The sequence below is a fragment of the Ranitomeya variabilis genome, chromosome 2 (assembly GCF_051348905.1).
Source record: "Ranitomeya variabilis isolate aRanVar5 chromosome 2, aRanVar5.hap1, whole genome shotgun sequence".
Lineage (NCBI taxonomy): Eukaryota > Metazoa > Chordata > Amphibia > Anura > Dendrobatidae > Ranitomeya > Ranitomeya variabilis.
Window position 1 is genome coordinate 14,593,600 of NC_135233.1, and position 26,615 is coordinate 14,620,214.

The 26,615-nt window shown below is 45.0% G+C and overlaps 1 protein-coding gene across 6 annotated transcripts in view; it reads left to right on the forward strand.

Moving 5' to 3' along the window:
- DNAH8 (dynein axonemal heavy chain 8) overlaps positions 1-26,615 on the forward strand; it is a 411,047-nt gene that overhangs the window by 378,910 nt on the left and 5,522 nt on the right. For 5 of the 6 annotated variants that reach the window (XM_077282008.1, XM_077282010.1, XM_077282006.1 and 2 more), the window contains 11 exons: positions 817-935; positions 1,945-2,147; positions 6,100-6,173; positions 6,562-6,714; positions 7,127-7,282; positions 11,804-11,920; positions 12,231-12,332; positions 16,370-16,530; positions 16,613-16,769; positions 18,353-18,505; positions 22,570-22,759. In XM_077282008.1, the coding sequence (XP_077138123.1) occupies positions 817-935; positions 1,945-2,147; positions 6,100-6,173; positions 6,562-6,714; positions 7,127-7,282; positions 11,804-11,920; positions 12,231-12,332; positions 16,370-16,530; positions 16,613-16,769; positions 18,353-18,505; positions 22,570-22,759 (1,585 nt within the window). The remainder of the gene's footprint in view (positions 1-816; positions 936-1,944; positions 2,148-6,099; positions 6,174-6,561; positions 6,715-7,126; positions 7,283-11,803; positions 11,921-12,230; positions 12,333-16,369; positions 16,531-16,612; positions 16,770-18,352; positions 18,506-22,569; positions 22,760-26,615) is intronic. The other variant, XM_077282011.1, reaches the window with a different exon arrangement.

Genomic DNA, 26,615 nt, shown 5'->3' on the forward strand with positions numbered 1-26,615 from the left:
GAGCTTAGCCGGGAGGGGGCGGCGGAAAAAAAAAATCACAATTTACGCCTTAAAAGATCGTAAATTACAACCGACATATTCTACAGCTCCTGACTCCAGTTCATCACTTCCAATGGCAGCTAGAAGGTGCACCAAATTCATGAAGAGGCACAAAGCCCGTATTAAACGTGGCACCTCGTATTCCTGCACACTCCAAGACATCCGGCAGGCCGAGCTCTAGTCTCCATGAATCGGGGCCTTCGTTTTCTTGCTTTACACTAATAGATTAAGACGTAGAATAATTTGTCCCTAAACATTTGTGCATGTCGGTAATAAATCTAGTGACGCCTCTTCAGAGGAACCCAAGCTCCCGGCCTCCGGCACACAACTCCCATATTATACAGCAGGATCATCGCACAATACGGACTGTCAGCCCGAGACAAATCTGGCAGAGCCCTTCAGTTCAGAGTAAATGCGGCAGGATTTAATGGCTCGTCCATCCTCAGTCTCCGACCCCAGCAGGAGACAAATCCTCCCCCAGAGCAGGATTGTCGGGGTCTTCGCGGACTCCTATCTGGCCACACACAGAATGGAGAAGATTTGATAACTTTCCATACAGATATTCCCCACAGCGCGGGTCCTCTCTAATGAGATGGATTGAAGTCTGGCCATTAATGAGCAGCCTGGTGCAGCGTGTCTGTGAATAATGGAGCTCTGGGCTTTACCCGCTGATGATCCACACGACATCTCTGGTTACAAATCTTCATAGTGTATCTACCAGTGTCCTGTACTAGGACGAGATTGTGACCCCTTATAAATCCCACTGTGTAATTACAGGTGACCCGGAATGAAAGGGGCTGGAGGAACTGGTTTGACCGTGAAGCCCCTGAAGATGAAATGATTCCCAATGGCTACAGCAGCTCCCTGGATACTTTCCATAGACTCTTACTAGTCAGGTACGAACGCCTCTGTTACGCCTACGTTCATTTTATCACCAGTTTTACCCGTCAGCTCTGTACTGAAGACACAGGCCAGACCCTGATGGTGAAACCGAGTGAATTCACAGTGGTGAACCGCACGCTGCGACTCTGACCGATCCCCGCAGCCCGCTCAGCCGCTGCCATATTATACAATCACTTCATTTGCAGCGAGACGTCTATGAACACGCTCAATTTTGCGTGCGACATGGCTGTCGCCCTGCAGCATGGACGTGTCCTGTGGAAGCACAAACGGCCACAAGGTATTAAAGGGGCGTTCCAGAATACAATGGTGGTCAGATATGCACTGGACTGTTGATCACTTTCACACCAGTGTGGTACACGGACCACCAGTGATCGTCCCCTCTGCGGTCTGTGGTCTTCACTCCCATAGATAAATTCTTCCAGCCACGGGGCCATTCTGGCAGTCAGTGGGGTCCCGTCTGTGAGACCAGCACTAATCTAAAGGCTGCCACATATCCAGTGGATCGGTTGTAATTTTACCTCTTTAATGCACCCCTTTAAGTAATGTGGATTTCATAGAGCTGAGCGCTTGCTCCGGGCCCTATTCTCGCTAGAGTGGGGGGCTCCTGGGAGGCTTTGTGGGATCCTGTATTGCCTGGTGTCATTCATTTGATGGCCACCGTGTAAGTGTAATACATTTGTGGCTACAGCCGGACCAGCAGCAATCAGCTGAGGGGCAGCCAGGTTTACACCAGGGGACGCCTCAGCAGCTCTCCTGTAATTCTAGTTTTCAGTCTCTAGACACAGAAATGAATATTTTCTTTTACTGATAGCAAATCAAGATAATACAATGGTTTATGAATTGATTACATCAGACGCAATGAGCCGTATAAGCAATAATACAGGGTGACGTGACATGCGGAGCTCCGGTCAAGTATCACTTAGAGAACGTGTGCCACAAAACATCATCAATCCTAGTGCCATCGTCTAACTGTGCTGTCATCTGTTCCTCTCCACATAAAAGGTCCTGCTGTCCTGACCGCACTCTGCCTCAGGCTCGGAAATACATCACAAATTCATTAAATGCAAAGTACACAGAACCCGTCATTCTTAACCTTGTCAGGACCTGGGAAGAAAGCGACACTCGCACTCCACTCATCTGCCTGCTTTCTAGGGGCACGGACCCCACGAATCAAATTGAAGCACTTGCCAAGAACCTGAGACTTGGTAAGATCTGCAGGGACAGAGCTGCTAATAATGGATGTAACAGAAGAGGTGAGGTATACAGGTCATACATGGTATATAGGAGAGCCGAAAAGAGGTATACAGGTCATATACGGTATATAGGAGAGCCGAGAAGAGGTATACAGGTCATATACAGTATATAAGAGAGCTGAGAGGAGGTATACAGGTCATATACAGTATATAGCAGAGCTGAGAAGAGGTATACAGGTCATATACAGTATATAGGAGAGCTGAGAAGAGGTATACAGGTCATATACAGTGTATAAGAGAGCTGAGAAGAGATATACAGTATATAGGAGAGCTGAGAAGAGGTATACAGGTCATATACAGTATATAAGAGAGCTGAGAAGAGGTATACAGGTCATATACAGTATATAGCAGAGCTGAGAGGAGGTATACAGGTCATATACGGTATAAAGGAGACCTGAGAAGAGGTATACAGGTCATATACAGTATATAGGAGAGCTGAGAAGAGGTATACAGGTCATATACAGTATATAGGAGAGCTGAGAAGAGGTATACAGGTCATATACAGTATATAAGGGAGCTGAGAAGAGATATACAGTATATAGGAGAGCTGAGAAGAGGTATACAGGTCATATACAGTATATAAGAGAGCTGAGAAGAGGTATACAGGTCATATACAGTATATAAGAGCTGAGAGGAGGTATACAGGTCATATACACTAGTATATAAGAGCTGAGAAGAGGTATACAGGTCATATACAGTATATAGGAGAGCTGAAAAGAGGTATACAGGTCATATACAGTATATAAGAGAGCTGAGAAGAGGTATACAGGTTATATACAGTATATAGCAGAGCTGAGAGGAGGTATACAGGTCATATGCAGTATATAGGAGAGCTGAGAAGAGGTATACAGGTTATATACAGTATATAAGAGCTGAGAGGAGGTATACAGGTCAAATACAGTATATAGGAGAGCTGAAAAGAGGTATACAAGTCATACAGTTGTGGCCAAAAGTATTGACACCCCTGCAATTCTGTCAGATAATACTCAGTTTCTTCCTGAAAATGATTGCAAACACAAATTCTTTGGTATTATTATCTTCATTTAGTTTGTCTTAAATGAAAAAACACAAAAGAGAATGAAGCAAAAAGCAAAACATTGATCATTTCACACAAAACTCCAAAAATGGGCCAGACAAAAGTATTGGCACCCTCAGCCTAATACTTGGTTGCACAACCTTTAGCCAAAATAACTGCGACCAACCGCTTCCGGTAACCATCAGTGAGTTTCTTACAATGCTCTGCTGGAATTTTAGACCATTCTTTGGCAAACTGCTCCACGTCCCCGATATTTGAAGGGTGCCTTCTCCAAACTGCCATTTTTAGATCTCTCCACAGGTGTTCTATGGGATTCAGGTCTGGACTCATTGCTGACCACCTTAGAAGTCTCCAGTGCTTTCTCTCAAACCATTTTCTAGTGCTTTTTGAAGTGTGTTTTGGGTCACTGTCCTGCTGGAAGACCCATGACCTCTGAGGGAGACCCAGCTTTCTCACACTGGGCCCTACATTATGCTGCAAAATTTGTTGGTAGTCTTCAGACTTCATAATGCCATGCACACGGTCAAGCAGTCCAGTGCCAGAGGCAACAAAGCAACCCCAAAACATCAGGGAACCTCCGCCATGTTTGACTGTAGGGACCGTGTTCTTTTCTTTGAATGCCTCTTTTTTTCTCCTGTAAACTCTATGTTGATGCCTTTGCCCAAAAAGCTCTACTTTTGTCTCATCTGACCAGAGAACATTCTTCCGAAACGTTTTAGGCTTTTTCAGGTAAGTTTTGGCAAACTCCAGCCTGGCTTTTTTATGTCTCGGGGTAAGAAGTGGGGTCTTCCTGGGTCTCCTACCATACAGTCCCTTTTCATTCAGATGCCGACGGATAGTATGGGTTGACACTGTTGTACCCTTGGACTGCAGGGCAGCTTGAACTTGTTTGGATGTTAGTCGAGGTTCTTTATCCAACATCCGCACAATCTTGCGTTGAAATCTCTTGACAATTTTTCTTTTCCGTCCACATCTAGGGAGGTTAGCCACAGTGCCATGGGCTTTACACTTCTTGGTGACACTGCGCACGGTAGACACAGGAACATTCAGGTCTTTGGAGATGGACTTGTAGCCTTGAGATTGCTCATGCTTCCTCACAATTTGGTTTCTCAAGTCCTCAGACAGTTCTTTGGTCTTCTTTCTTTTCTCCATGCTCAATGTGGTACACACAAGGACACAGGACAGAGGTTGAGTCAACTTTAATCCATGTCAACTGGCTGCAAGTGTGATTTAGTTATTGCCAACACCTGATAGGTGCCACAGGTAAGTTACAGGTGCTGTTAATTACACAAATTAGAGAAGCATCACATGATTTTTCCAACAGTGCCAATACTTTTGTCCACCCCCTTTTTTATGTTTGGTGTGGAATTATATCCAATTTGGCTTTAGGACAATTCTTTTTGTGTTTTTTTCATTTAAGACAAATGAAGATAATAACAACAAAGAATTTGTGTTTGCAATCATTTTCAGGAAGAAGCTGAGTATTATCTGACAGAATTGCATGGGTGTCAATACTTTTGGCCACAACTGTACATGGTATATAGAGGAAGAGGTATACAGGTCATACACAGTATATAGCAGAGCTGAGAAGACGTATACAGGTCATATACGGTATAAAGGAGACCTGAGAAGAGGTATACAGGTCATATACAGTATATAGGAGAGCCAAGAAGAGGTATACGGGTCACACGTGGTATATAGGAGAGCTGAGAGGAGGTATACAGGTCATATACGGTATATAGGAGAGCCGAGAAGAGGTATACAGGTTATATACAGTATATAAGAGCTGAGAGGAGGTATACAGGTCATATACGGTATATAGGAGAGCTGAGAAGAGGTATACAGGTCATATACAGTATATAGCAGAGCTGAGAAGAGGTATACAGGTCATATACAGTATATACTGTAGGAGAGCTGAGAAGAGGTATACAGGTCATATACAGTATATAGGGGAGCCAAGAAGAGGTATACGGGTCACACGTGGTATATAGGAAAGCCAAGAAGAGGTATACAGGTCATATACAGTATATAAGAGCTGAGAGGAGGTATACAGGTCATATACGGCATATAGGAGAGCCGAGAAGAGGTATACAGGTCATATACAGTATATAGGAGAGCTGAGAAGAGGTATACAGGTCATATACAGTATATAGGAGAGCCAAGAAGAGGTATACAGGTCACACGTGGTATATAGGAGAGCTGAGAAGAGGTATACATGTCATATACAGTATATAGGAGAGCCGAGAAGAGGTATACAGGTCACACATGGTATATAGGAGAGCCGAGAAGAGGTATACAGGTCATATACAGTATATAGGAGAGCCAAGAAGAGGTATACGGGTCATATACAGTATATAGGAGAGCCAAGAAGAGGTATACAGGTCATATACAGTATATAGGAGAGCTGAGAAGAGGTATACAGGTCACACATGGTATATAGGAGAGCCAAGAAGAGGTATACAGGTCATATACAGAATATAGGAGAGCTGAGAAGAGGTATACAGGTCACACATGGTATATAGGAGAGCCGAGAAGAGGTATACAGGTCATATACGGTATATAGGAGAGCTGAGAGGAGGTATACGGGTCATATACAGTATATTGGAGAGCCAAGAAGAGGTATACAGGTCACACATAGTATATAGGAGAGCCAAGAAGAGGTATACAGGTCACGTGGTATATAGGAGAGACAATGCAAGGCTTGAGGACAGGAGAATGAGAGCATTATTAGACTATTAACAGCGTTTTCTTTATTAACTGTTTATACTCACAGATGACATTTCTCCGCTGTCTGTAACATTTATATTTCTTGCTTTCTTCTCCGTGCTCCATATTCTCATGTATTAACCACTGTCTGCTCTAATAAAGGATGCAAAACCATATCGATGGGACCAGGGCAAGCCGTCCACGCACGCAGAGCCCTACAGATATCCATGCAACAGGTGAGACGTTACATCGACCCTGACAATCCGCACAAGAACACTGTGCGGATGTAGCAGAGCTGAGATATCGACATCTGTATTTCATGCTGACGAGGGGCTGATTGTAGGGTGAATGCAGATTTCCTGCCATCAGCTCTTATGTTCTGGCTTCACCACAGGTGTTCGGACCCAGACTGACAGCTGTCGAGATCTATGAAGCCGTCAGTTTGGGTCGGAGCTTTAATTCGTAGTATGTGTGCTGGGGACACAGTACTAATCACATTATTACATGGGCATCATCCCTTTAATACGCTGGCCCAGATCAATGTCTCACTTGTCACATAGTCTTGTCCCGTGTCTTGGGATATCAGCCAGTCCTTCTTATAGATGCTTTTCACCTGTGACACAGGGAGGATGGGTCCTGCTCCAAAATTGTCACCTGGACTTGGATTTTATGAATGAATTGCTGGAAATCATAAAAACTGAGGCAGCCGTTCATGAGACCTTCAGGGTGTGGATGACGACAGAGCCGCACAGACCGTTCCCTATAACTCTACTACAGGTACAGAGTGTTACCAACTTGTGTCCTCCCTGGGGGGACAAAATGCCAAATGTGAGGCGATGGAAATGCAGGACAAAGATGTCTGCTATTCTCTGTGTACATATAAACTGTAACGTGTCAGTAAGGAAATGTTGGAGATTTGCCCTAATGAATTGTTGCAGATTCCCCACTTTCAGATAGGAGCGGACAGAGAGGTGCCAGGGGTCACTCTCTCTATGTAAAAAAATCAAACTGTAAAGAGAGTAACACATCTGACTACACGAGGCTTTGTTTGTAGTCTGTTACCATGGAGACACATTGGTCACTCACAGGCTTTGTAATCTAGATAACTTGTAAAGTTGTTTTTTTTTATTATTTTGATGCCTCAGAGGAGCAAGAGTGATACAGTAACAATGTGACCTTCTTTTTCCAGGCATCTATCAAATTCACTAATGAGTCCCCCCAGGGCATGCGTGCTGGCCTGATGAGGACTTATACTGGGATCACGCAGAATCTACTGGATGGCAGCAGACACCCCATGTGGAAGCCTTTGCTGTACAGTCTGGCATTTCTACACTCGGCCGTGCAGGTGATGACACATCTGTACATGGAAATCTGTGAACACGTACCATGTATTAACGTAACACGATAGTTCTGCCACTGCTGTCAGTATATGTGTCTGACATACTGTCAAAGATGGCGGAATGAACATTTGAGAACTTGCTGTAGATATTGGTGCGGCACATGGTGGTAACATACATGCACCTGGAGGGATAAGAGGAGTGAATGTAAAGATAGACACTGTGTATATACTTTATGGTAGATCAGCTCACTCGGCTGCACAGAGAGGTAGTCACGGGAACACTGCATCTTTAAGGATCCGCTTGGTATATTGAATACAGCGTAAACCAAGGCTTAAGCACAAAAATAAACACAGCCCTCTGGGCAAAACGGTAGCACTACGTGCAGTCCTTGCATTAGTGGGAGTGAGCCCATTCAGGGTTAGCAATGTCCTTTCACAAGCATCATGTGCACAAACACTCTCCTGGCATCTTCCTCCAAGGACTCAACCAACCTGCGGCCTTTGGAAGGCAAATACTTAAGCCCCAGAACATGTGACTCCTCCATCGTGTGGCTGATCACATGACTGTGACATCACACAGGTCCTGTCAGGACACGGTGGTGCCAGCTCTGCAGGTGGAGATAAGGTGGACATTCTCCCACCCGCTCTACATGTACGTCATATGTCGTCCACATCTTTCCTGGCAGATGACAGCAGATATAATAGCCGCGGGTGGAGCGGAGTTGTGCCCGCGGCTCTTAACCTATTAAATCCAGGTGTGAATCAGCAGTGTTGAAGCCTAGCTATGTAAAGTACAAGCAATCAGATGACCGCAGCTTCAAGTCTCCTAAGGCTGTGTGCACACGTTGCGGATTTACTGCGGATCCGCAGCGTTTTTTTTCCGCGCAGAAACGCAGATCCGCAAAGTGATTTACAGTACAATGTAAATCAATAGGAAAAATAAATTCTGTGCTAATGGTGCGGAAAATTCCGCATGGAAAACACAGCGGATTGAAAGAAGGAGCATGTCACTTCTTTTGTGGGGATCTGCAGCGTTACTGCACCCTTTCATTATAGAAATCTGTAGGGGTAAAAAACGCATGAAATCCGCAGCAAATCTGCAACAAAAACGCACAAAATCCGCATAAAAAAATGCATCAAATCTGCACCTGCATTTTCTGCCAGGAGATGCAGATTTTGTGCAGAAAATTCTACACCCCAATTCGCAACGTGTGCACACAGCCTAAGGCCGGTTTCACACGTCAGTGGCTCCGGTACGTGAGGTGACAGTTTCCTCACGTACCGGAGCCACTGACACACGTAGACCCATTAAAATCAATGCATCTGTGCAGATGTCATTGATTTTTTGCGGACCGTGTCTCAAACACGGAGACATGTCAGTGTTCGTGGGAGCGCACGTATTACACGGACCCATTAAAGTCAATGGGTCCGTGTAAAACGGACGTTCTCCGTGTGCAGTCCCTGTGGCGTGCAGGAGACAGCGCTACAGTAAGCGCTGTCCCCCCCACATGGTGCTGAAGCCGCCATTCATATCTTCTCTGCAGCAGCGTTTGCTGCATAGAAGATATGAATAATAGTGTTTAAAAGAAAGATCAATCTGTCCCCCGCCCTCCCACCCCCTGTGCGCCCTCCCACCCCCTGTGCGCCCCCCCCCCCCGCTGTTCTGAAAATACTCACCCGCCTCCCTCACATTGTCCTGTCCTGGCCGCACCTTCTACTGTATGCGGGCACGTGGGGCCGCCGATTAGAGTCATGAATATGTGGCTCCACCTCCCATAAGGGTGGAGCCGCCTATTCATGACTGTAAATGAGCGGCCCCACGTGACCGCATACAGTAGAAGGTGTGGCCAGGACAGGAAGCAGCGACAGCCAACGAGGGAGGCGGGTGAGTATTTTCAGAACAGCGGGGGGGCGCACAGGGGGTGGGGGGGCGCACAGGGGGTGGGAGGGCGGTGGACAGATTGATCTTTCTTTTAAACACTATTATTCATATCTTCTATGCAGCAAACGCTGCTGCAGGGAAGATATGAATCGCGGATTCAGCACCAGATGCTGGTACGTGTGGTACCCAGCACGGTGCGTGTGGTACCCAGTGGGCACACGTGTGCCACACTGATGTACACCAGAAACGTAGGGGCGCACAGACACGGATAATTCCGGTACCGATTGTTTCCGGTACCGGAATTATCTGGACGTGTGAGACTGGCCTAAGAGAATTATTAAATACAGGAAAGGGGGGAGGGTTTGTGGAAACCACAAAAATACGACCAGAGAGCAAAAAATGGAACTGTAAAAATGGTAATCTTTATTGATAAGAGTAAAAACGACAGACATGACATGAAACACAGTGATGGAAACAGTGTAACATACAGCAGAACTGCAACTGTGCAAAAATCTGACATGCAGAGAAAGAACCGACTCAGAGTTATATCTCAATGGTGTAAAGGGGGAAAGTAGTAACCACAAGGGCATGTGTACAAACTAGACCATTAATGTCCATCTGGATTTTATAATAGGCCCCCATAGCACATAATAGAAAGTCCAAAATAAAGCTAGGCCATGCTACGCAGTATATAAGTGCATATGGTGGGCACCTAAATAGTAATCAAAATACAAGATGACAAAAGTGCCACAAATCACACCGGACAAACTGCTAATGTGGATAGAACTAGTGCTACTCCCCAATGGCCGCTACCGCACAAGTATAAACATTCCCTATATCATAATGAGCGCACTCGGCTGCTCCCTCATATTACCTGGTTGTGGGCGGCCAACTAAGCTCTGCCAGATCAATGTCCTGCACGTCGCCCGACGCGCGTTTCGGAGATAGACTCCTTCGTCAGGGGGCGATGTTGCTAACTAATACCATCAGCTTTAAATGATTAAATACAGTAAAAAAGTTTAAAAAAAACGCTTTTAAAAATATTAAAAAAAACCTCAAAGTTCAAATCACCCCCCTTTTGTCCCATTAAAAATAAAACAATACACATATTTGTTGTAGCTGTGTTCATAAAAGTCCGATCAAAATATAAAATAAATTAATCCTATCGGCAAAACGCGTAGCAAGAATAAAATATCAAAATGCAAAAATTACTGTGTTTTTTTGCTGCTGCAACATTGGAATGAAAACATATCAACGCCAAAATGGTATTAATAAAAACTTCATCTCATGGCGCAAAAAACAAGCCCTCACATGGCCCCATACCCTGAAAAACGAAGATGTTACGGTTCTCAGAAAATGACAACACAAGCAAAATTGTATTTTTTTTTTTTACACATTTCTGACAATTTTTTTCCCACTTTTTTTGTCATCTGCCTAATTGTACTGATCTGGAGAATCATGTTGGCTGGTCAGTTTTACCATACAGTGAACATGGTAAATAAATACCCTAAAAACCATTGTGAAATTGGACGTTTTTTGCAATTTTAATGCACTTTTATTTCCCGTTTTCCAGTGCATCATATGATAAAATGAATGGCGTCAATCAAATGTACAAATGGTCCTGCAAAACACAATCCCTCATACGGCTTTCAGGACGGAAAAATAAAAAAGTTATGGCTCTTGGAAAAGGGGAGAATGGAAAATCGCCATGTCACGAATGGGTTAAACTCAGGCAAATGAGATTTTCCAGGAGAAGACGCTCCAGGAAACTCTGAAGTTTTTTTCCTGTCTTTTGTTTTGATTTTTGGCTGTTTTCTAAGCGTTTTTCAGAGCGTCTTTTAAGCAGAAACCCCCAGAAGAATACTCCGGTCACTTCTTTTGGCCACTTGGTTGTTTTTAAAACATCAGATAAAAGATGTTAAAAAGCCTGAAGATGTGAACAGCGATTTATCTTTATGTGGAAATAAGAATGTACGTTCTCTTGATAGTTTTTTATGTTTTTTGTTCAGGTGGGTGAAATAATGTGGTGTCACATATCTATAACATTGAAGATCGTTGCAAAGTTCGACTTTCTTTCGCTTTGGATGTATTTAGAAAGGGAAAAGGAAGTAAGGGCCTGTTCACACAGGTTGTGCTACCCGTGGAATAGTGCTGCGGAATATGGCTGATCACAGACTGTGACAGCGCGGACCGTACATCCAGAGCTGAGGTGTAAGGCCATCAGCAAACAATGGCTTTGTCCAGGCAGAAGCGCCGATGGTTTTTTTTTTTTATATCCTGAAGTGGTATATTAGTTTTCCTTTGCAGTTTGATATATATAATTTTCTTTCCTTGTATTTTGGGCGATTTTCAGACAATAAGCAGTTAATGATAAATAAGCAGTAGATAAAACAATAGCGTTTTTTGACTCAAAAAAATACACGGGCATCCTCGGGGTGTTGTTTTAGCCTTCCCATTGACTTCCAGTGTATTCCAATTGACTCATTTCTATCTCAGATATCTTTCTAATCTGGCTTTTTATGTCCAGTTTTGACTCCATAGAGGGAGCTCTTTATTATTGGTGATGATTTGGATTTTTTTCTTGGGGTAAATGAAGCTGTAAATCTAAACTCGCATTTCCCATTGAGATGGTTTTCCTTTGGCAGGAGAGGCGCAGATACACCACGCGGGGCTGGAATATTCCTTATGAGTTCAGCTCTGCAGACTTCTCGGCGAGCGTTCAGGTCATGCAGAATCATCTGGATGAGTGCGGCGTCCGGAAAGTAAGTCTGTCTTCGTGCCACGGTTGTGTGTGACACAATGTCTTCTGCTCCGCCGCAGAGCCCGCAGTTCTGTATGATCCGTCCATGGAGATTCATGGGGATGATGAGCCTGGTCTGTGTCCATATGAGATGAGTATGGCCCGAGCTGTGAACCCTACAGACGTGTGGCCTGTATTGGATGGGATACATTATTGTGTGATGGGTGGATCCCCGGTGGCCTCTCTGACTCCCTCTGTACATTACGTGTATTGGATCTTTTGTGAGCCCCTCTCTACTGATCCATCAGATGATTCTCGCTCTTCACCTGTAGGGGGTGTCCTGGAGCACCATGAGGTACATGATTGGAAAAGTGCAATATGGAGGAAGTATCACCGACCAGCAAGATGAACGTCTCCTCAGCTGTATGGTAAAGGTAAATGGAGAGCGATAGATATGCGGTACATTCGCACGGTGGCTCAGTGGTTAGCACCTGCATCGCTGGGGTCCTGTGTACAAATCCCACCAAGGACAACATCTGCCAGGACTGGTACTGTATGTTCTCCCCATGTTTCGTGGGTTTCCTCCGGGTTCTCTGGTTTCCTCCCACACTACAGAGACCAATAGAGAATGTAGATTGTGAGCCCCGATGGGGACAGTGATGACTTTTGTAAAGCTGTGGAGTTAATGGCGCTATATAAGTGAGTAAAATAAATAAATACTTAGTGATAGACTTGTATTGTATAAACACCTAACCAGATACATTGCTAATATAACAGATGGAGCAATAGATACATTGTTAGCTATGTAATAGAGATCAGATTGATGACAGACAGACGGATGATGGATACGACATGTCGGCCTATACATAACACATATAATAATACATACATTACTGGTAATTATCCCCTCTGTAATGACGATAATCACGGTTTACTCTCATTGTCATTCCTCCCGTATCACCCGGGTGTACAGGTAACATTCATGTATCCATAGAAACAGAAGTTTTTTGTTTAGGGGCAATTAGTACCACTAAAATAGCATCTTGTGAGCTCCCTCCACCCCCGGCAGTTCAGTCTCCTGACCCGCAAGAGAAATTCTTCTGTACGGACACTTTCCAGAGGTTTTTCAACAACCATCTACAGTGACAAAAAGTTTCTTTCCTGACAGACGATCATGTACTAGTGTCTGTGTGTTTATGGCTCTCTGTCACTCACTGGGTATTTAATGATATGTCTGGGGGGCTCTGTCACTCACCAGACATGTACCTGTTATATCTGGGGTCTCTGTCACTCACCTGACATGTACCTGTTACACCTGGGGGTCTATGTCTCTCACCGGACATGTACCTGTTATATCTGGGGGTCTATGTCTCCCACCGGACATGTACCTGTTATATCTGGGGGTCTATGTCTCCCACCAGACATGTACCTGTTATATCTGGGGGTCTATGTCTCCCACCAGACATGTACCTGTTACACCTGGGGGTCTATGTCTCTCACCGGACATGTACCTGTTATATCTGGGGGTCTATGTCTCCCACCAGACATGTACCTGTTATATTTGGGGTCTATGTCTCTCACCGGACATGTACCTGTTATATCTGGGGGTCTCTGTCACTCACCAGACATGTACCTGTTATATCTGGGGGTCTATGTCTCCCACCAGACATGTACCTGTTATATCTGGGGGTCTATGTCTCCCACCAGACATGTACCTGTTATATCTGGGGTCTCTGTCACTCACCTGACATGTACCTGTTACACCTGGGGGTCTATGTCACTCATCTGACATGAACCTGTTATATCCAGGGGTCTGTGTCACTCATCGGACATGTAACTGTTATATCTGGGGGTCTATGTCTCCCACCTGACATGTACCTGTTATATCTGGGGGTCTATGTCTCTCACCGGACATGTACCTGTTATATCTGGGGGCTCTGTCACTCACCAGACATGTACCTGTTATATCTGGGGGTCTATGTCTCTCACCGGACATGTAACTGTTATATCTGGGGGTCTATGTCTCCCACCAGACATGTACCTGTTATATCTGGGGTCTGTGTCTTCCACCTGACATGTACCTGTTATATCTGGGGTCTGTATCTTCCACCAGACATGTACCTGTTATATCTGGGGGTCTGTGTATCCCACCGGACATGTACCTGTTATATCTGGGGTCTGTGTCTCCCACCAGACATGTACCTGTTATATCTGGGGTCTGTGTCTTCCACCGGACATGTACCTATTATATCTGGGGTCTGTGTCTTCCACCAGACATGTACCTGTTATATCTGGGGTCTGTGTCTCCCACCACACATGTACCTGTTATATCCAGGGGTCTGTGTCTCCCACCGGACATGTACCTGTTATATCCAGGGGTCTGTGTCTCCCACCAGACATGTACCTGTTATATCTGAGGTCTGTGTCTTCCACCGGACATGTACCTGTTATATCTGGGGTCTGTGTCTCCCACCGGACATGTACCTGTTATATCTGGGGTCTGTGTATCCCACCGGACATGTACCTGTTATATCTGGGGTCTGTGTATCCCACCGGACATGTACCTCATGTACCTGTTATATCTGGGGTCTGTGTCTCCCACCGGACATGTACCTGTTATCCAGGGGTCTGTGTCTCCCACCGGACATGTACCTGTTATATCCAGGGGTCTGTGTCTCCCACCAGACATGTACCTGTTATATCTAGGGGTCTGTGTCTCCCACCAGACATGTACCTGTTATATCTAGGGGACTGTGTCTCCCACCAGACATGTACCTGTTATATCTGGGGTCTGTGTCTCCCACCGGACATGTACCTGTTATATCTGGGGTCTGTGTCTCCCACCGGACATGTACCTGTTATATTTGGGGTCTGTATCTTCCACCGGACATGTACCTGTTATATCTGGGGGTCTGTGTCTCCCACCAGACATGTACCTGTTATATCTGGGGTCTGTGTCTCCCACCGGACATGTACCTGTTATATCCAGGGGTCTGTGTCTCCCACCGGACATGTACCTGTTATATCCAGGGGTCTGTGTCTCCCACCAGACATGTACCTGTTATATCTAGGGGACTGTGTCTCCCACCAGACATGTACCTGTTATATCTGGGGTCTGTGTCTCCCACCGGACATGTATCTGTTATATCTGGGGTCTGTGTCTTCCACCGGACATGTACCTGTTATATCTGGGGGTCTGTGTCTCCCACCAGACATGTACCTGTTATATCTGGGGTCTGTGTCTCCCACCAGACATGTACCTGTTATATCTGGGGTCTGTGTCTTCCACCGGACATGTACCTGTTATATCTGGGGTCTGTGTCTTCCACCTGACATGTACCTGTTATATCTGGGGTCTGTGTCTCCCACCAGACATGTACCTGTTATATCTGGGGTCTGTGTCTCCCACCAGACATGTACCTGTTATATCTGGGGGTCTGTGTCTCCCACCAGACATGTACCTGTTATATCTGGGGTCTGTGTCTCCCACCAGACATGTACCTGTTATATCTGGGGTCTGTGTCTTCCACCTGACATGTACCTGTTATATCTGGGGTCTGTGTCTTCCACCTGACATGTACCTGTTATATCTGGGGTCTGTGTCTTCCACCTGACATGTACCTGTTATATCTGGGGTCTGTGTCTCCCACCACACATGTACCTGTTATATCCAGGGGTCTGTGTCTCCCACCGGACATGTACCTGTTATATCCAGGGGTCTGTGTCTCCCACCAGACATGTACCTGTTATATCTGAGGTCTGTGTCTTCCACCGGACATGTACCTGTTATATCTGGGGTCTGTGTCTCCCACCGGACATGTACCTGTTATATCTGGGGTCTGTGTATCCCACCGGACATGTACCTGTTATATCTGGGGTCTGTGTATCCCACCGGACATGTACCTGTTATATCTGGGGTCTGTGTATCCCACCGGACATGTACCTGTTATATCTGGGGTCTGTGTCTCCCACCGGACATGTACCTGTTATATCCAGGGGTCTGTGTCTCCCACCGGACATGTACCTGTTATATCCAGGGGTCTGTGTCTCCCACCAGACATGTACCTGTTATATCTAGGGGACTGTGTCTCCCACCAGACATGTACCTGTTATATCTGGGGTCTGTGTCTCCCACCGGACATGTACCTGTTATATCTGGGGTCTGTGTCTTCCACCGGACATGTACCTGTTATATCTGGGGGTCTGTGTCTCCCACCAGACATGTACCTGTTATATCTGGGGGTCTGTGTCTCCCACCAGACATGTACCTGTTATATCTAGGGGACTGTGTCTCCCACCAGACACGTTACATGGGTTTGTTTATTCCTCCCATGTCTAGAGGAGAAGCAGGAGGTCAGTGGCTTCTTATGTGAGTTTCTCCATTAATGTCTATGGGAGTCACAGTAACATCTGAGTTTTCTCCATATATCCTGTGTAATATAAATGCGTGTCTTACGTTATTGTCCTCTAGGCCTGGTTCAGTGAAAACATCATTGATCCCATCTTCTATTTCTACACGGGATATAAGATCCCTCACTGTAAGACCGTGCAGCAGTTCCTGAACCACATCCAGTCTCTGCCAGCGTCCGACTCCGCACTAGTGTTCGGCCTGCACCCCAATGCTGATATTACGTAAGGACCCGTCTGTAAATACACCCATTCTCCATGAATGGAGGAAGTCATCCCCTGCTTATAATCAGTATGTATATTACAGGTATCAGAGTAATGTGGCCGCTACCATCCTAAACACCATCAGCAGCATGCAGCCCCAGGAAACCCAGGGGGAAGCGGGCGAAACTCGAGAAGCTGTTGTATATCGAATAGCTGAAGACCTGCTGGAGAAGCTGCCCCCGGACTACAATCCTCATGAGGTGCGTTACTATATTACCCCTCACTTCTCCCAGAAATACAAACATTTCACTTCTTCAGTTTAAGCTTCATATGACTGCAGTGGCTGCCGGCCCACCTGCTGCCAGCCCACCTTCTGCCGGCCCACCCGCTGCTGGCCCACCCGCTGCTGGCCCACCCGCTGCTGGCCCACCCGCTGCCGGCCCACCCGCTGCCGCCCCACCCGCTGCCGCCCCACCTGCTGCCGGCCCACCTGCTGCCGGCCCACCCGCTGCCGGCCCACCCGCTGCCGGCCCACCCGCTGCCTGCATGGGTGGGGTGTGGACGTATCCCAGTCCCATAGTTGGGGTGTAGCAGTCTATCCCACATTGCAGGAATTGTTACATCGCCTGTACTCACACAATAAACCTTTCCCTACTCAGTCAATTTTCATTTTTTTTCTTTGATTTATTTTCTCATTCACTTTTCCCATTTTTCAGTACATTGTATGGTAAACAAAATCCAAGTTGGGTGAAATAGTAAAAAAAAAGCACAATTTTGCAATTTTGGGGTGAGTTTTTTGGCACGCATTGATTCAACAGGATTCTCCAGGTCAAGTACGACTACATCAGTATACAAAAAAAATATATAAGTTTGACATTTTACTTGCTTAAAACAATTCAGAACCTTTTAAGAAAATATTTAGTTTCTCTCACCTTTTATGAGACCCATAACTTTGGGAGCTGTGTGAGCGCTTGATTTTTATTTTTTTTTGGCATTCGAGCTTTAGAATTTATTGGTATTATTTTGGGAACATTTTTTTTACACTTTTGATCATTTTTTGTTGCAATTTTTGGAGGGAGGTGCAGTGACCACAAACAGCAGTTCTGGCCTTTATATTATTTTCTTTACAGCATTTGCTGTATGGGTTAAACAATTTTGGGTTTTGTAGACTTTTACAGATGAGGTCATTTTTTGCAATTATTAAAATGTGAAAGATTAAAACATATATATTTTGCCTAAAATACAAAGGAAATGTGCGATCTGTAACTTTAGCCCTATTAGAGATCATTTCATCCTCAACTTGCTTACCTGTTCACAATAACAGTAATTTTGACCAGGGGTGCACGCACTTTTACATGCCACTGTAAACAACCTGTATATGATGGATCCAGCCATACGTTTTTAGTGGGAGTCCGGGACAGATGGGGATGTTTTCGCTGATGGATCGCAGTGCTGGGGCATCGGGGTGGTACTTTCCTTTAGGCACAATGGATTTCTTCGGTGTTATGTTGTTGGGGGTCTCCTCAAGAAGCCTTACCCCGTAGACCGCTGCTTTGTGATAAACAGAAAGCACTTCCATTAATTCATATACAGCGTCTGCCCTTTATGAATGCACCCGCCATAGCTCGGTGGGCAACGTAGCCCGCACTTATAGCTCATCACACATGTTTTGCTGTATTACATTTACATCATGAACAGTCTACAAATATTCTCCCATTGGCGGCTGGGAAAAACATATCTTCAGAAAAAGGTCATGTACATATTTAATATCTCCAGATGAAAAGTCAAGTCTGTATGTGCAACAGGGAAACAGATGAAATCTTACATGTTCTGCTCCATTAAGGTGAAAGCGCAGCTGGAGAAGACCGGAGCGCTCAGCCCGATCAATCTGATTCTTCGTCAAGAAATAAATCGGATGCAAAAGGTCATCTCCATCGTGAGGAGCGGCCTGAGTGAGCTGAGGCTCGCCATAGACGGGACGGTCATTATGAGTGAGGTGAGAGGCAATATACAGCCGGTGGGGAGCGGGAAGTGTGATGATGAGGAGCTCTGGTCAGGGACAGACTCGTGACATGCACAAGGTGAAGTCTCTGCTCCCCGAGGACAGAGGACGGACTGTGATAGGAGGTCAGTCAATAAATACAGCCTGTGTTATAAGAGGAGGTCAGGACATAGATGTTTAATGGATAAGTCAGTTTTAGGGGGTGATCAGTAGATTTTTTTTTTGTAGGTAGCGAAGACATAGGTTTGGCGGTGGTCATGACATAAGGGGCAGATTTATTAATGTGGTCCAGAGATTGGGGCAGATGTAGGCCTGATGTGCTGTGATACCAACACAAAGCAGCTAATATTTATGACGTGTAAAGGAAATTACTCATGATTTTTGAAAATATAAATCTGAAAATTGTGATGATTTGTATTCAGCCCCCTGTAGTGTGATACCCCTAAATATAATCCTGAGTGACCAATCGCCTGCAGAAGTCACATAATTAGTAGTGATAAGCGAGTGTGCTCGTTACTCGAGTAATTTGGGCGTGCTCGTAGATTGTTTGTGTCCCCGCAGCTGCATGATTTGCGGCTGCTAGACAGTCTGAATACATGTGGAGATTCCCTAACAAACAGGCAATTCCTGCATGTATTAAGGTTGTCTAACAGACGCAAATCATGCAGCTGCGGGGACACAAACATAGTCTACGAGCACGCCCAAGATACTCGGAGAACACCCGAGCATGCTCGGAAAACTCATGCAACGAGCACACTCGCTCATCACTAATAATTAGTCAATTGTGTCCACCTGGGTGTGATTTCTTCTCAGTATGTTATACTGACAGCTGTTCTGTGATGGCCTCAGAGGTTTGTGTGAGAAGATTAGGGATGAAACAGCATCATGAAAACCAAGGAGCTCACCAGACATGTCAGGGATAAATTTGTGAAAAACAGTAAAGCAGGGTTAGGTTATAAAAAAAAAATAACGCAAACTCTGAACATCTCACGGAGCACTGTTCAATACATTATCAATGATATAAGGAATATGGCACAGCTGCAAACCTACCAAGACATGGCCATCCACCTAATCTGACATCCCAAGCAAAGAGATCACTGAATAGAGAAGCAGCCGAGAGGCCCATGGTCACTGGAGAGGCTGCAGAGAGCCACAGCTCAGGGGGGAGAATCTGTCCACAGGACAAATATTAGTCATCTATTCCACAAATCTGGCCATTATGGAAGACTGGCAAGAAGAAATACATTTTTGAAAGCCATAAGTTCTGTTTGTAAAAAGCCATGTAGGGGACACCGTGAATTTGTGGAAGGAGGGGCTCCAAAGGAGAATATTTTGGGCTAAATGCAAAGTGTGATGTGTGACAGGAATCTAACACTGCACATCACCCTGAAAACACCATCCACACAATCACACATGGTGGTGGCAGCATCATGCTATGGGGGCTTTTCTTCAGCAGGGGGCACAGAAGCTGGTCAGAGGTGATGGGAAGATTGGAGCTAAATACAGGACTATACTGGAGAAAACCTGATAGTCTACAAAAGGCTTGAAACTGGGGCACAGGTTTACCTTCCAGCAGGACAACGACCCTCTATATCCTGCCAGAGCCACAGTGGAGGGTTTAGATCAGAGCATATTCCTGTGTGTGAACGGCCCAGTCACAGACCCAAATCCAGAGAATCTGTGACAAGACGTGAAAATTATTGATCACAGACGTCTCCATCCAATATCACTGAGCGAGAGCGAGTGTGCAAAGAGGAAGGAGCAGAGAGTCACCTCCAGATGTGCAAAGCTGGAGAGACCTCAAAAGACTGCAGGGAAAGCTGGTAGAGACAGACCCCAAAAGAATGCAGGGAAAGCTGGAGAGACAGACCCCAAAAGACTGCAGGGAAAGCTGGAGAGAGACCCCAAAAGACTGCAGGGAAAGCTGGGAGAGACAGACCCCAAAAGACTGCAGGGAAAGCTGGTAGAGACAGACCCCAAAAGACAGCAGGGAAAGCTGGGAGAGACAGACCCCAAAAGAATGCAGGGAAAGCTGGTAGAGCAGAGCCCAAAAGAATGCAGGGAAAGCTGGAGAGAGACCCCAAAAGACTGCAGGAAAAGCTGGGAGAGACAGACCCCAAAAGACTGCAGGAAAAGCTGGGAGAGACAGACCCCAAAAGACTGCAGGGAAAGCTGGAGAGAGACCCCAAAAGACTGCAGGGAAAGCTGGAGAGAGACCCCAAAAGACTGCAGGGAAAGCTGGGAGAGACAGACCCCAAAAGACTGCAGGGAAAGCTGGGAGAGACAGACCCCAAAAGACTGCAGGGAAAGCTGGGAGAGACAGACCCCAAAAGAACGCAGGGAAAGCTGGTAGAGACAGACCCCAAATGAATGCAGGGAAAGCTGGAGAGAGACCCCAAAAGACTGCAGGAAAAGCTGGGAGAGACAGACCCCAAAAGACTGCAGGGAAAGCTGGGAGAGACAGACCCCAAAAGACTGCAGGGAAAGCTGGGAGAGACAGACCCCAAAAGAATGCAGGGAAAGCTGGTAGAGACAGACCCCAAAAGAATGCAGGGAAAGCTGGTAGAGACAGACCCCAAAAGAATGCAGGGAAAGCTGGAGAGAGACCCCAAAAGACTGCAGGAAAAGCTGGGAGAGACAGACCCCAAAAGAATGCAGGGAAAGCTGGGAGAGACAGACCCCAAAAGACTGCAGGAAAAGCTGGGAGAGACAGACCCCAAAAGACTGCAGGGAAAGCTGGAGAGAGACAAGACTGCAGGGAAAGCTGGGAGAGACAGACCCCAAAAGAATGCAGGGAAAGCTAGAGAGAGACCCCAAAAGACTGCAGGGAAAGCTGGGAGAGACATACCCCAAAAGAATGCAGGGAAAGCTGGAGAGACAGACCCCAAAAGACTGCAGGGAAAGCTGGAGAGAGACCCCAAAAGACTGCAGGGAAAGCTGGGAGAGACAGACCCAAAAAGACAGCAGCAGTAACTGCAGCAAAAAGTGGTCCTACAATGTCTTGACTCTGGGGCTGAATACAAATGCAAGGCACGATTTTCAGATCGGTATCCAAGAAGTATCGTTTGTCCTTGCGGAGATTGACATGTAAGCATGCCGAGATGAGGAGACTTAAAGCCGCAATGCTCCTCTGGGAAATATGGTAATTATGCAAATTGTCTCTTCAGAGAGGAAGAGAACTAGAACTCTAGTGCCACCTATTGGAAGGTAGCAATCCTACAAGTCAGTGTCGTAGGGGCAGTACCCCGAAACACAGTGTCTGCAAATTGAGATTCTGGTTTGGCTATTATCCTAAGTCGTGTGACAAGGCTCGTTAAAGGGTCCACACTGACTTGTAGGATTGCTACCTTCCAATAGGTGGCACTAGAGTTCTAGTTCTCTTCCTCTCTGAAGAGACAATTTACATAATTACAATTTTCAGATTTGCGGATATTTTTTAAATAATTCGTGCACCTTGTATCATTCCCTTTACACATCACAAATACTTGCTACTTATTGTTGACATCACAGAAAATTCTAAATAAACTTTTTTGTTTGTGAGTGTAAAGTGAAAAAATGTGGAAAAATTCACAGGATATGAAGACTTTTTCGAGGCACATGTGGAATATGTCCTGTATCTGGTACTGTATCCTTAGTTACCACCAAATAACTTGTCATTCTCTTCTGATGTTGAAGATACAAATATTTTTTACCGTCTCTTAATAATAAGTGACCCTGGGTGGGTGAGTGAGCACCTACGTGACCTGCATCAGGTTGTTACACCTCGGTCCACCAAGTGCAACCTTTCTCCATGAATTGTGCATTTTCTCAGTAAATTAACTATATCCCGCAATGTTACGTGTAATACGGATTTAGCTTTAGCCCTGCAGATGTATAAGGTCCTCATCAGATGCTGCAAATCTGGGAGAAATTCATGGGTCTCGGGGTGCTAGATGACAATCCTAATGAAAACTGTGCCAGCAGCCATATTGATTGTCACCCAGGTTTCCCAGGCCCAAAGACCACTAATATCTAGGTGACCAGAATACAGAGAAGACCTCTCTCTCTCATTTCTTCAGAGTCTTCGAGCCGTCTTGGACGACATGTACAACGCCCGTGTTCCTGGGGTCTGGAGGAAGGTGTCTTGGGCGTCTGCTGCACTCGGATTCTGGTTCATCGAGCTGCTGAAGAGAAATCATCAGTTCACATCATGGATTTATGATGAAAGACCGAACGTCTTCTGGATGGCGGGGTTTTTCAATCCACAGGGTTTGTACTTGTACAACGTGCAGAGAATCCTCACTCAAACAGTAATTAAACCAGTCACCAGTTACTCCAGTTCCTCTTTTATGGTGGTGTCTCGCTCCAGACGCGGCCTCAGCCATCCCTGCACTCATCTCTTTACCTGAATATATTCTCTCCAGCAGCAGTAATCCCTTCAGCCTAAAAACATTTATTCACACACTGCTGTTTTATTGCCACAAACATTCATTAACTGCATTCTGTGCGGGCGGTGTGACCACGCGGTGTGGCACATAAATTGTGATGGTGCGCGACTGCTCTCCACAGCGTCCGGGGAACCAAGAAACAATCAGTGCAGTAAAGTCAGTGTCATCCAACCTGTGTAGCGGATCAGATATTATAGGGGTGGGTGTGTGTATATACAGGGGCTTCTCACAAAATTAGAATATCATTAAAAAGTGAATTTATTTCAGTTCTTCAATACAAAAAGTGAATCTCCTATATTCTATAGAGTCATTACGCACAGAGTGACCTATTTCACGTGTTTATTTCTGTTAATGTTGATGATTATGGCTTACAGTCAGTGAAGACCCAAAAGTCATTATCTCAGTAAATTAGAATACTTTATAACACCAGCTTGAAAAATGATTGTAAAATCCGAAATGTTCCCTACTGAAATGTATGTTCAGTAAATGCACTCAATACTTGGTCTGGCTCCTTTTGCATCAATTACTGCATCAATGCGGCGTGGCATGGAGGCGATCAGCCCATGTCCTGGACACGTCTGTGTGTGGTGGCTCTTGGAGCAATGACTCCAGCAGCAGTCCGCTCCTTGTGAATCTCCCCCACATTACTGAATGGCCTTTTCTTAACAATCCTTTCCAGGCTGCGGTTATCCCGGTTGCTTGTGCACCTTTTTCTACCACACTTTTTCTTCCACTCCACTTTCCATTAATATTCTTGGATACAGCACTGTGTGAACAGCCGGCTTCTTTACCAATGACCTTTTGTGGCTTCCCCTCCTTGTGGAGTGTAACAGTGACGCCTTCTGGACATTTGTCAGGTCAGCAGTCTTCCCCATGATTGTGGAGCTACGGAAACAGACTAAGGGACCTTTATAAACTCTTAGGAGCCTTTACAGGTTTTTATTGTTAGTTATTCTAATTTACTGAGATAATGACTTTTGGGTTTTCATCGGCTGTAAGCCATAATCATCAACATTAACAGAACTAAACACGTGAAATAGATCACTCTCTGTGTAATGACTCTATAGAATATGAGATTCACTTTTTGTATTGAAGAACTGAAATAAATTAACTTTTAATTATATGCTAATTTTGTGAGAAGCACCTGTACATATATATATTACAAAAACATGGAGGCAGCTCACCATTTAGAAAAATAGAAATTGGTGATTTAATAGCCCATTGGGGCTCAGCGACGATTCGGGTCAATTGAGGACCTTACAAGAAGCAATTTTCTGTAATTTGATGAGTGCTGTTTTTTTTTTATATAAACACTGAGCGTTTTCCTTTCAAAACTTAATGGATCTATTTTGTTAATTTCCTTTGAAATTTTTTTGCTAAACTTTTAACCTTCCAACCTCCTAACAAAATAAAAAGACATTTTAAAAATGATGCTGATGTAAAGCCTGGAAGAGAAATGTTAATTATTAACTTTTTGATGTGGTAGTATTATTTGGAATAAAACTAACAATTTTGAAAATTGCTAATTTTTCTATTAATTTTTGTCAAGTTTCAAATATTTTCAGAAAAAAAGGCAAAAAATATTGACTTAAATGTATCGCTAATATAAAGTACAATGTATCATGAGAAAACAATCTAATAATCACTGGGATATGTGTAAGGATCAGAGATATTACCGCGTATGGTGGCACATGATATTGTCCCTCGTCAGTAAGGCTAGTTTCACATTTGCGTTTAAATCCGCAGCGTTTAATCCGCATTCGCAAGTGGTAGAAAAAACGCATATAAACGCGTACAAACGCGGCGTTTTTTAGACGCATGCGGTAGCGCATGCGGTTAAAAAACGCAGCGTTTGTATGCGTTTTTTCCTGCGTTTGCGTTTTTGGTGCGCATGATGCGAAATTTCACAAGAGAAAAATCAAGATAACCAAACACCGCCAATGGGACTACAGAGGGCGTGTATTATGGAATCTTTATATATAGACCCCTGAACAGCTGGAATCTTCAGATTTTGCTCCTGTATCCTGTGTCATGATGTATCTTCACATGGAGAGCTTTTATTTCAACCTGGATTTAAGCATCAAGTTGTTTCTTGCCTGTGCTTTTGCTTGGGAGCAAGACAGAAATCGCGAAAGATGGAGAAGGAGACAACGTAGGCGTTTTTGGAGGCACCCCATTATCGAACTACGTGAGAGCTGTGGAGCCTATCACACGCTGTATGGCGAGCTTAATGCCAACCCGGAGAAATTCCATGAATATACAAGGATGTCGCAAGACTCGTTCCGGGATTTGCTTGGTCGTGTCCAAGGAGCCATACGGCGACAGGACACCCAGCTCCGTAGAGCGATTCCACCAGAGGAACGTCTGCTGGTTACGTTAAGGTACGTTCCAAATCTAAACCAATGACAGTCCAAATTTTGTGTTTTCTGACATGTATGTTTTGGGTATTTTCCTTTCTTTCTTTAGCGTAACCACACCATAAATAGAATAGTTTGTAATTTTTTTTTTGTTTTTCTTACAGATTTCTGGCAACCGGAGAGAGTTTATCATCCCTCCACTTCCAATACCGGCTTGGAATATCCACCCTGTCCGGAATAGTTGCGGACACCTGTCGGGCTTTGTGGAATGTACTCCGGGATGAGTTTATACCCCTATCCACCTTGGACATGTGGCTTGAAATTGCGGAAAAATTCTGGAGTGTGTGTGATTTCCCCAACTGTTTAGGAGCGGTGGATAGAAAGCACATCCGCATTATCAAACCAGCCAGAACAGGATCGGAGTACTTCAACTACAAAAAATATTTTTCTGTTGTGCTCATGGCAATAGCTGATGCGAACTGTTGCTTCATCGCCGTGGACATTGGAGCTTTTGGCCGTGACAACGATTCCCAGACTTTCAAGAACTCGGATATGGGCCGCCGTGTGTATGGCAACAATTTCAATTTTCCCCCGCCACAACCTCTCCCCAACACTCAAGGTCCACCGATGCCATTCGTTACGGTTGGGGATGAGGCCTTTCAGATGTGTGAAAACCTACTGAAGCCCTATTCCAGTCGGGACTTGAAGCACACTAGAAGGATCTTTAACTACAGACTGACCAGGGCCCGAAGAACAGTAGAGTGTGCCTTTGGCATTCTGGTCGCTAAATGGCGCATTCTTGCATCAGCCATAAATCTAAAAGTGGAAACAGTCAACGAGGTGGTCAAAGCCTGTGTGGTTCTGCATAATTATATAATGGTTAAGGAGCAACCCAACATTGAACTGGATGAACCTGTTGCACACCCACTGCCCGATTTCCAGCATCACCCGCTGCGGTCAACTTCAGCCATTGGTCACATGCGGGACCAACTTGCTGCCTTTTTTAATTCAGATATTGGACGTGTGTCATGGCAGGACAATGTTGTGTAAATGTCCTGTTGTAATTCGATCTGTACCAGTAATTTTCTGCAATGATAATAATATTTCTCATTAATAAACTTTATTTTTGGTTGTGTTGACCGTGTCTCCTATCTTTTTCCTCTACAAACCAAGGCTGTCCTAAAACTAGCAGTATTTGGTCTGTATTTAATATCAGTATTTGTAATCCAAAACCAGGAGTGGGTGATAAAGGCAGAGGTGCTAGTTATTATGTTAATATCATAATTTACCTCTAATTGTTCCACTCCTTGTGTTGGCTTA